The sequence below is a fragment of the Pogoniulus pusillus genome, chromosome 10, assembly GCF_015220805.1.
Source record: "Pogoniulus pusillus isolate bPogPus1 chromosome 10, bPogPus1.pri, whole genome shotgun sequence".
Lineage (NCBI taxonomy): Eukaryota > Metazoa > Chordata > Aves > Piciformes > Lybiidae > Pogoniulus > Pogoniulus pusillus.
Window position 1 is genome coordinate 4,638,645 of NC_087273.1, and position 14,718 is coordinate 4,653,362.

Sequence of the window (14,718 nt, forward strand, 5' to 3'; positions counted from 1 at the left end):
GGCTGCATCACTGCGTGCGGGGTTGGGGCAGGGGGTGGCTTCCTGACTCTGTGTGGAGCTTTGGAATCGAAGCAGCATTTGGGCTGGAGGTGATCTTTGAGTCCAAACTCTCCCTAATGCTGCCAGGGCTAAACCATAGCCATCAGCCCCACATCTGTGTAAGGCTGGGGCTGAACCCTCAGCACCACATCTGTGTAAGGCTGGGGCTGAACCATGGCTCTCAGCATCACCTCTCTGTAAGGCTGGGGCTGAACCCTCAGCACCACATCTGTGTAAGGCTGGGGCTGAACCATGGCTCTCAGCATCACCTCTCTGTAAGGCTGGGGCTGAACCCTCAGCATCACATCTGTGTAAGGCTGGGGATGAACCATGGCTCTCAGCATCACCTCTCTGTAAGGCTGGGGCTGAACCATGGCTCTCAGCATCACCTCTCTGTAAGGCTGGGTCTGAACCATAGCTCTCAGCATCACGTCTCTGTAAGGCTGGGGCTGAACCATGGCTCTCAGCACCACATCTGTGTAAGGCTGGGGCTGAACCATAGCTCTCAGCATCACCTCTCTGTAAGGCTGGGGCTGAACCATAGCTCTCAGCATCACATTTCTGTAAGGCTGGGGCTGAACCATGGCTCTCAGCACCACATCTGTGTAAGGCTGGGGCTGAACCATAGCTCTCAGCATCACCTCTCTGTAAGGCTGGGGCTGACCCATGGCTCTCAGCACCACATCTGTGTAAGGCTGGGGCTGAACCATAGCTCTCAGCATCACCTCTCTGTAAGGCTGGGGCTGAACCATAGCTCTCAGCACCACATCTGTGTAAGGCTGGGGCTGAACCATGGCTCTCAGCATCACCTCTCTGTAAGGCTGGGGCTGAACCATAGCTCTCAGCACCACATCTGTGTAAGGCTGGGGCTGAACCATGGCTCTCAGCACCACATCTGTGTAAGGCTGGGGCTGAACCATAGCTCTCAGCATCACCTCTCTGTAAGGCTGGGGCTGAACCATAGCTCTCAGCACCACATCTGTGTAAGGCTGGGGATGAACCATGGCTCTCAGCATCACCTCTCTGTAAGGCTGGGGATGAACCATGGCTCTCAGCATCACCTCTCTGTAAGGCTGGGGCTGAACCATGGCTCTCAGCACCACATCTGTGTAAGGCCGGGGCTGAACCATAGCTCTCAGCATCACCTCTCTGTAAGGCTGGGGCTGAACCATAGCTCTCAGCACCACATCTGTGTAAGGCTGGGGCTGACCCATGGCTCTCAGCATCACCTCTCTGTAAGGCTGGGGCTGAACTATAGCTCTCAGCATCACATTTCTGTAAGGCTGGGGCTGAACCATGGCTCTGAGCATCACCTCTCTGTAAGGCTGGGGCTGAACCCTCAGCACCACATCTGTGTAAGGCTGGGGCTGAGCCATGGCTCTCAGCATCACCTCTCTGTAAGGCTGGGGCTGAGCCCTCAGCACCACATCTCTGCCTCTCTGCAGCTCCTCCGCGGATGGGCATTCAACCACCTCCCTGGGGAGCCCATTCCACATGTCGGCAATCCTTTTCAAGAAGAAATGCTTCCTAATGCGCAACCTAAACCCCTCTTGGTGCAACTTGCAGCCCCCGCCTCGCTCCGAGCCCCTTCCAGCGAGCCGCCCGCGATCCCCTCCCGTGGGGACGCCCCGGGACAGGCACTGCCCGGGAGTGCACTGAGTGGGTAAAGCCCCTGCACGGGGTCTCCTCCCGCTGTCGCCAGGGGCGCGCTGGCCGGCGGTGCTCCCTGCCCCGCTGCACCACGGCCGCGCCCCGCTCTGCCGGCACGGCGAGCGCCGGGGGCTGCCGGCCGGAGGCGCGACCACGGCAACTACATCTCCCTCCGTTCCCCGGGCTTTCCGGGCCGGCCTGGAGGGCGGGTGAGGGGCGGGAGGCAGCGGCGGCCCGCCCCAGGCGGCGGCGGCGGCGGCGGTGGGCCGATGGCGGGCCGCGGGGGCAGCCGGCGCGGGCGGGAGCAGCTGGAGCTGGAGCGGCTGGGTGAGGCGGCTCGGGCCGGCTCCTGCCCGCCGTCGCCGCCGCTCTCCGCCTGCTCTCGGCAAGCTTGGAGCCGGGACAATCCGGGCTTCGAGCCTGAGGAGGAGGGGGCCGCGGCGGCGGCGGCGGTGGAGGGGCCGGTGCTGGAGATGGACGTGGAGTGGGGCAGCCCAGCGGTCGGCGCTTCGTCGTCTCTGGGCAGCGGCGTGGCGGGGCAGGGCGGCGGCGGGCGGCGACAACGGCGGCTGCCGGCGGGACGCGGCGGCACCGAGGGACCGAGCCGCCACCAGCTGCCGCCCGACGGCGCCGCGCCCCACAGAGGCGCCTGGGCCAAGCGCCTGGCGCGGCGGCTGCGAGGTGAGACCCTGTCCCCTTGCTCTCTGTGCCCCCTTCCCTCCTGCCCTCTGTCGCCCCTTCCCAGGAGGGTTGTGGAGCCTCCGTCTCTGGAGATATCCGAACTCTCCGGGACGCGTTCCTGTGTGATCCGGCCTAGGTGATCCCGCTCTGGCAGGAGGGTTCGACTGGATGAGCTCTCCGGGCCCCTTCCAGCCCCTGACATTCTGTGATTCCCTCTCCCTCTGTCGCCTCTTTCCTCTCCCCCTGTCGCCCCTTCCCTCAGCCTTCCTGGCAGAGCAGGGTTCCCTGTCTGGGCTGCCTTTTCCTGCGGGCTGTCACCCAGAGGAACGCCTGTGGGTTGCCTGGAATCCTATTTTGCCTTTTCCACACGCCCACTTTGCTACCTGTTCTCTTTTTCTTCTTCCCCCCCCCCCCATCTCCCACATGCCCACTTGTGCTTGCCCCTGTCTGTGTCTCCACCTCTGCATGCACTTCGCCTTCTGATCTCTGCTCTGGTTTTCCACCCCCCCCCTCCCGGCACACACAAATACTCTCGCACCTCTCTTTCTCCTTCCCTCTGCAGCACAGAGCTCTCTCTGTTCCCCACCCCAGCTCTTAGCCCTGGCTACTTGCAGTGCACTCCTGAGTTACAGGTGGCTTTTTCTGATCCAACACCAGGTATTTGGAGAGCCAGAGCAGCAGATCTTTGTCTTTCTTTTTTTTACACGGCCAAATAAGTATTGATAAGCTGTATTGATCGAGTGTCCAGTGGGAGAAAGTTGCAGGTTCTCAGAGTGAACCAAAAGAGGCAACAGAAAAAGCAATGTTTTTAGTACTGGCTGCAGAGCAAAGCTGCCTTTTGCAGTTCAAATCAGTCAACAGGTGCTGGTGGTGGTCTGGTTTTAGCTCTATCTCTGTGGTTATTGCTGACAGCTGACCTGCAGGGTTTGTGTTGCTAGGGCAGATTAGCTGCAGGTGCTGTGCGAGACAGGTCATGCAATCACAGATTGGGAGGGGTTGAAAGGGACCTCTGGAAATCATCCAGTCCAACTCCCCCTGCCCTGCCAGAGCAAGGTCACCCAGGGCAGGGCAGGGCATGCAGGAATACATTCAAGTGGGTCTTGAAAGCCTCCAGAGAAGGAGGCTCCACAACCTCTCTGAGCAGCCTGCTCCAGGCCTCCAGCACTCTCACACCAAAGAACTTTCTCCTCATAGAATCAGTCAGGGTTGGAAGGGACCACAAGGATCATCTAGTTCCAACTCCTCTGCCATGGGCAGGGACACCCTACCCTAGAGCAGACTGGCACCCTACCCTAGAGCAGGGACACCTCCAGCCATGGGGCCTCAACCACCTCCCTGGGCAGCCCAGTCCAGACTCTCACCACTCTCATGCTCAACAACTTCCTCCTCACCTCCAGGATGAACCTACCCATGTCCAACTTCACTCCATTCCCCCTAGTCCTGGCACTCCCTGAGAGCCTCAAAAGTCCCTCCCCAGCTTTTTTGTAGCCCACTTCAGATCCTGGAAGGCCACAAGAAAGTGACCTGAGAGCCTCCTCTTCTCCAGCCTGAACAGCCCCAACTCTTTCAGTCTGTGCTCATAGCAGAGCTGCTGCAGCCTCTGAGCATCCTCATGGCCCTGCTCTGGACACACTGTAGCATCTCCACATCCTTCTTGTAATGGGGGCTGCAGAACTGGATGCAGAACTTGCTGGTTTCCAGTTTGTGCCCTCTGTCCCTTGCCCTGTATGTTTAGGCTTTACTTGCAGACATGGGATTTTTTTTAGTCAGTTCCATCTCAAGCAGCAAATGAAGCTGATTTCCTGCACATCACTGACTGAATTCTGCAGTAGTAAAGAACCAAACCTCAAAGAAGAAATCCAGGTTTATCTCGTGCTACAAGTTTTGGATGGAGCTCTTTGGTGGCAGGATCTAGGAATGCTCCTCTCTTCCCCTGGGTAATTGGTTGTTGATATGAGCATGCAAAACTTGTCTTGCTTGGTCCTTCTATGTCTGGTTGATGAGTTGCCCTGAATTCATAGGCACAGTAAATAGCCAGGTGTGACTTTCCTGCTGTGGAGGTGTCATGGTTAAAGTCCAGCCAGCAACAAAGCAGCAAGTAGCTGCTGCTTCCTACCTCACCCCCAGTGGCACGGGGAGGAGAAATTATAAGGCCATTGGAATGGGCTGCCCAGGGAGGTGGTGGAGTCACCATCCCTGGAGGTGTTCCAGAAAAGAGTGGATGGAGCACTTAGTGCCATGGTCTGGTTGACTGGATAGGGCTGGGTGCTAGGTTGGACTGGATGAGCTTGGAGGTCTCTTCCAGCCTGGTTGATTCTTTGATTCTATGATAAGGCATGGCTTGATGGATCAAGACAAGGACAGGGAGGGCTCACTTGACAGTTATGGGCAGGAGAGGTGAGGAAATGGCCTCAGGTTGCCCAGGGGAAGTTTAGTTTGGGTATGAGAAGAAACTTCTCCCCTGAAAGGGTTCTTCCCAAGGAGGTGGTTGAATGCCCATCCCTGGAGGTGTTTCAAAGAGGCAGAGAAGTGGTGATGAGGAACATGGTTTAAGCCACAGCCTTGGCAGAGTCAGAGAGTGGTTGGGCTGGATGAGCTTAGAGGTCTTTTCTTACCAAAACCTATTCTATGATCTTTTGCATTTGATCATTCTCTTTTTGACACCTAAGTTCGTGTACTCTTTGGTTGAGCAGTTTGGGCTAAGGACTGAGTCTGAGAGAATGGTTAGCTGCAGATTTGCTTGATAAAGAAGAGCAGATCAATCCTGGCCAAAAGCTGGAACAGCAAATGTCTGTGAAGCATGAACTGAAAATGATGAATCGAGGCTAAAAATGACATAGTGCTTGCAGGAGGTGGCAACTTCCATTCCTCTCTGCTTACCACCACTGCTTGTGGTGCATCTGAAGCAAAAAGGGCACTGCTGGACCTGCCCTCTGAATGCATGGCAGCTCATGAAAGCTTCCAGCTAACAGACAGGCAGCTGCAGAGTTAACACACAAAGCATTGCATGGTCTCTGCTGCTGCTTTGGGAGGCTTTTCTCCTTCCTGTGTAACTGTTCCCTGACTGCTAGCAGTGTTCTCATACGACAGGATTGGAGCTTGCAAGGTTTCTGCTCACCAAGCTTTCTGCTCACCACATTTCTTCTTGGTGAGTAATGTGCTGAGAGCCAGGACTTGGCTCTCTGGCCAGCGCAGCTCACTGCCTGGCCCAGCCTTTTCCTTCTCTCTTCCCTGATGTTTTTCTGCCTTATTATGAGGGTTGCTAGTGCAACCTAGTGCTGGGTTAGAGGCTGAGCTTGTTGAGTTTGTTGTTGTAAGTGGCTCTCAAAATGTTCTTTGTGTGTTTCTGTCTTCAAGAATGACCTAATGGTGAGGTTTTGGCGTTCTGTGTAGTAAAGTTGCAGTCTTTACTGAATTGTTGGAGCAGGTCCAGAGGAGGCCACGAAGATGATCAGAGGGCTGGAGAAGTTCCCCTATGGGGAGGGGATGGGAGAGTTGGGGCTGTTCAGCCTGCTGTAGTTGCTGACTGCAGGGGTATTGGACCAGGTTACCTTTAATGGCCCCTTCCAAGCCAACCCATTCTATGGTTCTGTGTCCTTTGTGTGTCTGCTCTCCTCATGATGTGAGCTTTCCTCCCCAGGCCTGTGGGGGACGAGGCTGATGGAAGAAAGCAACACCAGCAGAGAGCGGTACCTGCGAAGCGCTTTGCGGGAGCTGCTCACCTACCTGGCGTTCCTCCTGGTCCTGTGTGTCTGTAAGTACCACTCAGCACTCAAACATTCATTTCTGATCTGGCTGCTCCCTGAAATTCTACAATGAAGGTTGTTCCAGAGCTGTGGAAGAAGAATTCCTGGGCAGGTGTGCGGAGAAGCTGGACTCTGCTGTGAGCACAGACTGAAAGAGTTGGGGCTGTGCAGGCTGGAACAGAGGAGGCTCCCAGGGGACCTTCTTGTGGCCTTCCAGGATCTGAAGGGGGTCTCCAAAAAAGCTGGGGAGGGACTTTTTAGGCTCTCAGGGAGTGCCAGGACTGGGGGGGAATGGAGCAAAGCTGAAGGTGGGGAGAGTCATCGTGGAGGTGAGGAGGAAGTTGTTGAGCAGGAGAGTGGTGAGAGGCTGGACTGGGTTGCCCAGGGAGGTGGTTGAGGCCCCACGGCTGGAAGTGTTTCAGGCCAGGCTGGCTGAGGCTGTGTGCAGCCTGCTCTAGGGTAGGGTGTCCCTAGGCATGGCAGGGGGGTTGGCACTGTCTGATCCTTGTGGTCCCTTCCAAACCTGACTGATTCTATGATTCTATGACTGCACTTGCAGCCCAGAAGGCAAATCGTATTCTAGGCTGCATCTGCTTGGACTGGATGAGCTTCAAGGCCTTTGCCAACCAAACCCATTCTGTGGTTCTACACAGTTACAACCTGACCTAGTCCAAACCAAACAAGCAAAGTGCACTTTTGGCTTCGTTCTTTTTTTGGTTTTTGTGGTTTTTTTTCCTCCCATGCCTTTACCTTTCCTTCCTTCCCAACTCTTTTACAGTGACTTATGGGACAGTCAGTTCCAGCATGTATTATTACACCAGGGTCATGTCACAGCTCTTCCTGGAGACACCCGTGTCAAAAATGGAGAAAACTGATTTCAAAACTCTGTCCTCAATGGATGACTTCTGGAAGGTAGGCAAAACTCAGGTCTTTACCTCTCTGTTGCTGGATTTTCTCTTATGCTGCCACAGGCAGCTGCAGGGTCTGTTTTAATAATGTGCTTGAGGGGTGTGCATGCTGTTTAATATTTTTATCACTGCTATAGGCAGTGGGATCCAGTGCACTATCAACAGTGTGCAGATGGCACCAAGCTGAGTGGTGCTGTCCAAATGCCAGAGGGACAGGATGGCATCCAGAGGGACCTGGACAAGCTGGAGAGGTGTGCACAGGTGAACCTCATGAGGTTCAACAAGAGCAAGTGCAGGGTCCTGCACCTGGGCTGCAGCAATCCTCACTGTCAGTGCAGACTGGGGGAGGAGGAGATAGAAAGCTGCCCTGAGGAGAAGGACTTGGGGGTGCAGGTCGGGGAGAAGCTGGGCAGGAGCAGGCAGTGTGAGCTTGCAGCACAATAGGCCAGTGGCAGCCCAGGCTGCATCCAGAGCAGCATAGCCAGAGATGGAGGGAGGGGATCCTACCCCTCTGCTCTGGGGAGACCTCGCCTGCAATGCTGGGGCCAGCTGTGGGGCCCCCAGCAAAAGAGAGACATAGACCTGATGGAGAAGTACCAGAGAAGGCCACAAAGATGATCAGAGGGTTGAAGAACCTCTGCTAAAAGGACAGGCTGAGGGAGCTGGGAGTGTTCAGCCTGGAGAAGAGAAGGCTCCAGGCAGACCTTAGAGCTGCATTTCACGATCTGCTGGGGACCTGCGTGGCCAGAGCTGGAGAGAGGAGATCATACTCTGCTCTGCTCTGGGGAGACCTCACCTGCAGTGCTGGGGCCAGCTGTGGATCCCTAACACAAGAGAGACATGGACCTGATGGAGATGGTCCAGAGGAGGCCACAAAGATGATCAGAGGGCTGGAAAAGCTCTGCTTCAGGAGCAGGCTAAGGGAGCTGGGGGTGTTCAGCCCGGAGAAGAGAAGGCTCCAGGCAGAGCTCAGAGCAGCCTGCCAGTACCTGAAGGGGCTACAAGAAGGCTGCAGAGGGACTGTTCCCAAAGGCCTGCAGGGACAAGACCAGAGGCAATGGTTTGAAATGAGAGCAGAGCAGATTGAGGTTGGATGTGAGGAACAAGTTGTGCAGCAGGAGGGTACTGGAACCCTGCAACAGGATGCCCAGGGAGGTGGTTGTGGCTCCATCTCTGGAGCTCTTCAAGGTGAGGCTGGATAGGGCTGTGGGCAAGCTGATCTAGTGGAGGATGTCCCTGGGTTGGGCTGGATGAGCTTTTGGAGATCTTTTCCAGCCCAGCCCTTTCTCTGATTCTATGCTCTCAGGCGCACAGCGTCAGAGCCAAGGTGGTGCTGGTGGAACAGGGTAGGGCAGGGCTGCAGAATGGCTTTGGCAGACAGCTAACAGCAAGGCCCTTGTGGCAGGAAGTTTACTGACTGCAGTTCTAACGCACCTGTGGAACGAAGACGTAGACAAAGCAGAGCTGGCAAACCCCCCCAGGCTAAAACTGTACCTTCCTCCCCAGTTCACAGAAGGCCCCTTGCTGGATGGCCTTTACTGGGAGCTGTGGTACAACAACAGAACCATGGCAGAGAACAAAAGCTTCATTTACTACGAGAACCTGCTCCTGGGGGTGCCTCGCCTCCGGCAGCTGAAGGTCAGGAATGGCTCCTGCTCCATCCCTGAGGATCTGAGGGATGAAATCAGAGACTGCTACGACGTCTACTCCGTGGCCAACGAAGACACCGCTCCCTTCGGCCTGCGCAACGGCACCGCGTACGTACGGCTCCTGCCACGACGCCTCTGAGGGAGCTGGGAGTGTTGGAAGGCTCTCAGAGTTAGTGTGCAGGCCAGTGGGCAGCTTCATACTCAAACCCATCTTAGCTGTGAGTAGGGCACAGAGGGAAAAATGAATCTACCCCTGTGGGGATAAGGCTGAGGGTGTTTGAAGGCTCTTGGAGTTGGTGTGAGGGCAAATGGAAAGATGCATCCTCAAACTCATTTTAGCTGTGAGCAGGGCACAGAGGGAAAATGAAACTATCCCAGTGGGGATAAGGCTGAGAGTGGTTGAAGGCTCTTGGAGTTGGTGTGCAGGCTGATGGAAAGCTTCATACTCAAACCCATCTTATCTGTGAGTAGGGCACAGAGGGAAAAATGGATCTACCCCTGTGGGGATAAGGCTGAGGGTGTTTGAAGGCTCTTGGAGTTGGTTTGAGGGCAAATGGAAAGATGCATCCTCAAACTCATTTTAGCTGTGAGCAGGGCACAGAGGGAAGATGAAACTATCCCTGTGGGGATAAGGCTGAGAGTGGTTGAAGGCTCTTGGAGTTGGTGTGAGGGTCAATGGAAAGCTTCATACTCAAACCCATCTTAGCTGTGAGTAGGGCACAGAGGGAAAAATGAATCTACCCCCGTGGGGATAAGGCTGAGGGTGTTTGAAGGCTCTTGGAGTTGGTTTGAGGGCAAATGGAAAGATGCATCCTCAAACTCATTTTAGCTGTGAGCAGGGCACAGAGGGAAGATGAAACTATCCCTGTGGGGATAAGGCTGAGAGTGGTTGAAGGCTCTTGGAGTTGGTGTGAGGGTCAATGGAAAGCTTCATACTCAAACCCATCTTAGCTGTGAGTAGGGCACAGAGGGAAAAATGAATCTACCCCCGTGGGGATAAGGCTGAGGGTGTTTGAAGGCTCTTGGAGTTGGTGTGCAGGCTGATGGAAAGCTTTATACTCAAACCCATCTTAGCTGTGAGTAGAGCACAGAGGGAAAATGAAACTATCCCTGTGGGGATAAGGCTGAGGGTGTTTGAAGGCTCTTGGAGTTGTTGATGTGCAGGCTGATGGAAAGTTTCATACTCAAACCCATCTTAGCTGTGAGTAGAGCACAGAGGGAAAATGAAACTATCCCTGTGGGGACAAGGCTGAGAGTGGTTGAAGGCTCTTGGAGTTGGTGTGAGGGCAAATGGAAAGATGCATCCTCAAACTCATCTTAGCTGTGAGTAGGGCACAGAGGGAAAATGAATCTACCCCTGTGGGGATAAGGCTGAAGGAGCTGAGGATGTTCTGGCTGGAGATGCTCTCATTGCTCTCTACAGCTCCCTGAAAGGAGGCTGCAGTGAGACTGGTGTTGGCCTCTTCTAAGTGATATTGAGGGGCTGGAGCAGGGCCAGAGAAGGGCAACAAAGCTGGGGAAGGGCCTGGAGAAGAGAGCTGGGGAGGAGCAGCTGAGGGAGCTGGGGGTGTGCAGTGTGGAGAAAAGGAGGCTGAGGGGAGACCTCAGTGCTCTCTGTGGCAGCTTCTCCTTGGTGTCAAGCAGAGGGAATGGTTCCAAGCTGCCCCAGGGGAGGCTCAGGCTGGATGCTAGGAAATATTTCTTCACTGAGAAGCATTGGAATGGTCTGCCCAGGAGTCACCATCTCTGGAAGTCATTAAGCAGCTTGGGGAGCTGGTGCTTAGGGACATGGTTTAGTGTTGACCCCTCAGTGCTGGGTTAAGGGTTGGACTGGATGAGCTTGGAGCTGTCTTCCAACCAGATGTAGTTGTGTGAAAGAAAGGTAAATGCAGAGCAGCTGCCAGCTCTGCTGGTGGGGAAACCTTTCCAGCTTTGAGAGGAGTGTGCCCTTGACCCATTTCACTTTGTGTTTGGTCAGCCTTGAGAAGGCTGAGGGGAGACCTTCTCACCATGGACCAGCACAAAGGGAGGCTGCAAGCAGCATGGAGACTCCCCTTGGACAAGGAGCCCCATGACACAGACAAGGGGTAATGGGGACAGGTTCCTGCTGGGATGATTCCCTTTGGGCTCCAGAAGAAAAGGTTTTCCCATGAGCAAAGCCAGACACTGGAACCATCTCCCAAGGGAAGCAGAGGAGTCCTCTCCATGGGACTGTTTGACACTCAGCCTGCCAGGGTGCCCATTTCATAGAATCATAGAATCAAGCAGATTGGAAAAGACCTCCAAGCTCATCCAGCCCAACCTGGCACGCAGCCCTGGCCAGTCAACCAGACCATGGCACTAAGTGCCCCAGCCAGGCTTGAACACCTCCAGGCACAGCGACTCCACCACCTCCCTGGGCAGCCCATTCCAATGCCAATCACTCTCTCTGACAACAACTTCCTCCTAACATCCAGCCTAGACCTGTCCTGGCACAGCTTGAGACTGTGTCCCCTTCTTCTGTTGCTGCTTGCCTGGCAGAAGAGCCCAACCCCACCTGGCTACAGCCTCCCTTCAGGGAGCTGCAGACAGCAATGAGCTCTGCCCTGAGCCTCCTCTTCTGCAGGCTGCACACCCCCAGCTCCCTCAGCCTCTCCTCACAGGGCTCTGCTCCAGGCCCCTCACCAGCTTTGTCACCCTTCTCTGGACACCTTCCAGCACCTCAACATCTCTCTTGAATTAAGGAGCCCAGAACTGGACACAGTTGATCTGTGACCTAGACAGCTTGGAGCAGAGGATCCTTGGGTCCCCTTGCAGCCTGGCATGCTGAGATGGTGTCAGTTTAGGTGCTGCCTCTTTGCCTTTGGCAGCTGCCACACGTGGGAGGCAAGCTGTGATCTCTGCAGCTTGGGAGCACTTCTGTAATTCCAGATACTACTGCAGTGGGCTTCAGAGTTGTCCTCTTTGGCTAAAAATGGGGATCAGTGGGTGGAGGTAGACTGTAACTATGCAAATGCCAATCTTCTTTCTATCTCCCAGGGTAGACATTCTGTGTGAGGGTCCTGCTCTCTTCTGTCTTTGTGGTTAATAACAGAATCCTAGAATGGATTGGGTTGGAAGGGACCTCAAACATATCCACTTCCAACCCCACTGCCATGGGCAGGGACATCTCCCACTAGGACAGGTTGCTCAAGGACTCCTCCAAGCTGGGTCCTGGACACCTCCCTGGGCAACCTGTACCAATGTCTCACCACTCTCACTGGCAAGAATTTCTTCCTAAGATCTCTTGTAATTTTGCTGTGTTAATCAAAGGAACTTTGTAAGCTCTTTCTTCATCTTTCTACTAGCTTTTAAGTAAGCAGTTTGGGTTTGGGTCAGGTTTTGTTGGCATGAGAAGGGCTGACCTTTGTGTTTCCCTTCTGACCTAGCTGGACGTACACCACCGAGAAGGATCTGAATGGCAGCAGCCACTGGGGCTCCATTGCCACCTACAGTGGGGCTGGTTATTACCAAGACCTCTCAAGGAGCAGAGAAGTGGCAGCTATGCAGATTGCAAGTCTGAAGAAGAACCTGTGGCTGGACAGAGGCACCAGAGCAGCCTTCATTGATTTCTCTGTGTACAATGCAAACATCAACCTGTTCTGCGTGGTCAGGTACGGAGGGGACCATGGCAGCGTTCAGATGACACAAGAGCAGGTTTCAGACTTCAGATCTGGTTACAAGGTAGAGTTCAGAGGGTGGTGATTGGAATGGGCTGCCCAGGGAGGTGGTGGAGTCGCCATCCCTGGAGGTGTTCCAGAAAAGACTGGATGAGGCACTTAGTGCCATGGTCTGGTTGACTGGATAGGGGTGGGTGCTAGAATGGACTGGATGAGCTTGGAGGTCTCTTCCAGCCTGCTTGATTCTATGATCAATGGTGCCAGGTCCAGCTGGAGAGCTGTGACTAGTGGTGTCCCCCAGGGATCAGTGCTGGGGCCAGTCCTGTTCAACATCTTCATCAATGGCATTGATGAGGGCACAGAGTGTCTGCTCAGCAGGTTTGCTGATGGCACCAAGCTGGGAGGCTTGGCTGATCCAGCTGAAGGCTGTGCAGCCATCCAGACAGACAGAGCTGGGCTGGGCACAGAGGAACCAGATGAGGTTCAGCAAGGACAAGTGCAGAGTCCTGTATCTGGGGAGGAATAATAAACTGCAGCAGTACAGGCTGGGAGGTGACTGCTGGAGAGCAGCCCTGTGGAGAGGGACCTGGAAGTGCTGATGGATAACATCCATGGCACAGCAATGTGCCCTTGTGGCCAAGAAGGCCAATGGGATCCTGGGGTGCATTAGGAAGAGTGTGTCCAGCAGACCAAGGGAGGTTCTGCTCCCCCTCTACTCTGCCCTGCTGAGACCTCATCTTGAATACTGCCTTCAGTTTTGGGCTCCACAGTTTAAGAGGGACAGAGATCTGCTGGAGAGGGTCCACTGGAGGGCTATGAGGATGATGAGGGGACAGGAGGGCATGGCTGCTGAGGAGAGGCTGAGGGACCTGGGGCTGCTTAGTCTGGAGAAGAGAAGACTTAAAGGGGACTTGATAAATGTTGATAAACATCTGAGGGCTGCCAGGAGTGGGGGCACAGGCTCTGCTCACTGCCCCTGGGACAGGACAAGGAGGAAGGGGTGTAAGCTACAGCACAGGAGGTTCCTCCTCAACACAAGGGGGAACTTCTTTCCTGTAAGGGTCCCAGAGCCCTGGCACAGGCTGCCCAGAGAGGTTGTGGATTCTCAACTGGAGCCTTTCAAGGCCTGTCTGGATGTATTCCTCTGTGATCTGTGTCAGGTAGTATTGTCCTGCTCTGGCAGGGAGTTTGGACTCGATGATCTTCTTCCAACCCCTAACATCCTGTGAGCCTCTGAGCCTGTGACTTGAGGTTTCCTTGTGCTTGCTTTGTTTTGAGGGCATGAGCCAGTGTGTGTCTTGTATAGAGGAGAGAGAAAAGTGAAGTGTTTGCCTTCCTGTCCAAGTGGGACTCCACATGCTGACTGCAACCACCTCCTGGAGGCAGTTCTGGCTTTACTACCGCTGCTGCTGCAGCTTGGGTGCAGTTTGCAGGAGCCTTCTCCAGTGAGTTGGCTTGGTCAAGTAAATGTAGGCAAGTGGAAAGACAAGATCAGGCTTTAGTGTAGGCAGCTTGAAGCCAATGCAGGTGAAGTCAGGTCCTTCAGTCTGGTTTTCACACTGATCACAGGCCTGTGGTCACCACTGTGCATGCTCAGCTTTACACCTTCTGCTCTGCAGTGTCTTCTCTGATCAGCTTTGGGCTTCTGCCTGGTCCCATTGTTGAAACAATGATGTAAATAAACCCAGGTCTCTTTGCCTAGTGCTTTTCATCATGAAACTATAGTTGGTGTTTTGCTTTGTTGTCTTCTTCTGTTTCAAATGCAGGTTGTTAGTGGAATTTCCAGCAACTGGAGGCCTTGTGACCTCTTGGCAGTTTCAGCCAGTGAGGCTGATTCACTACATCTCCACTTTTGATTTTTTCCTGGCAGCCTGTGAGGTGGCATTTTGTCTTTTTGTTCTTTATTACGTGGTGGAAGAGGTCTTGGAAATTCACATTCATAGACTGCACTACTTCAGAAGCCTCTGGAACTGCCTTGATGTCCTTATCATTGTGGTAAGTCATAGAATCAGGCAGGGTTGGAAGGGACCACAAGGATCAGCCAGTTCCAGCCCCACTGCCATGCCCAGGGACACCCTACCCTGGAGCAGGATGCACACAGCCTCAGCCAGCCTGGCCTTAAACACCTCCAGCCATGGGGCCTCAACCACCTCCCTGGGCAACCCATTCCAGCCTCTCACCACTCTCCTGCTCAGCAACTTCCTCCTCACCTCCAGGCTGACTCTCTCCACCTCCAACTTCACTCCACTCCCCCCAGTCCTGTCACTGCCTGAGAGCCTAAAAAGTCCCTCCCCAGCTTTTTTGTGGCCCCCTTCAGATCCTGGCAGGCCACAAGAAGGTGACCTGGGAGCCTCCTCTGCTCCATCCTGCACAGCCCCAACTCTTTCAGTCTGTGCTCACAGCAGAG

General features: G+C 54.6%; 1 protein-coding gene across 1 annotated transcript in view; it reads left to right on the forward strand.

Moving 5' to 3' along the window:
• Positions 1-1,957: 1,957 nt before the first annotated feature.
• PKD2 (polycystin 2, transient receptor potential cation channel) overlaps positions 1,958-14,718 on the forward strand; it is a 34,314-nt gene continuing 21,553 nt past the window's right edge. The window contains exons 1-6 of the mRNA XM_064149574.1: positions 1,958-2,370; positions 6,011-6,124; positions 6,895-7,028; positions 8,531-8,781; positions 12,081-12,305; positions 14,078-14,306. Coding sequence (XP_064005644.1) covers positions 1,959-2,370; positions 6,011-6,124; positions 6,895-7,028; positions 8,531-8,781; positions 12,081-12,305; positions 14,078-14,306 — 1,365 coding nt within the window. The 5' untranslated portion in view covers position 1,958. The remainder of the gene's footprint in view (positions 2,371-6,010; positions 6,125-6,894; positions 7,029-8,530; positions 8,782-12,080; positions 12,306-14,077; positions 14,307-14,718) is intronic.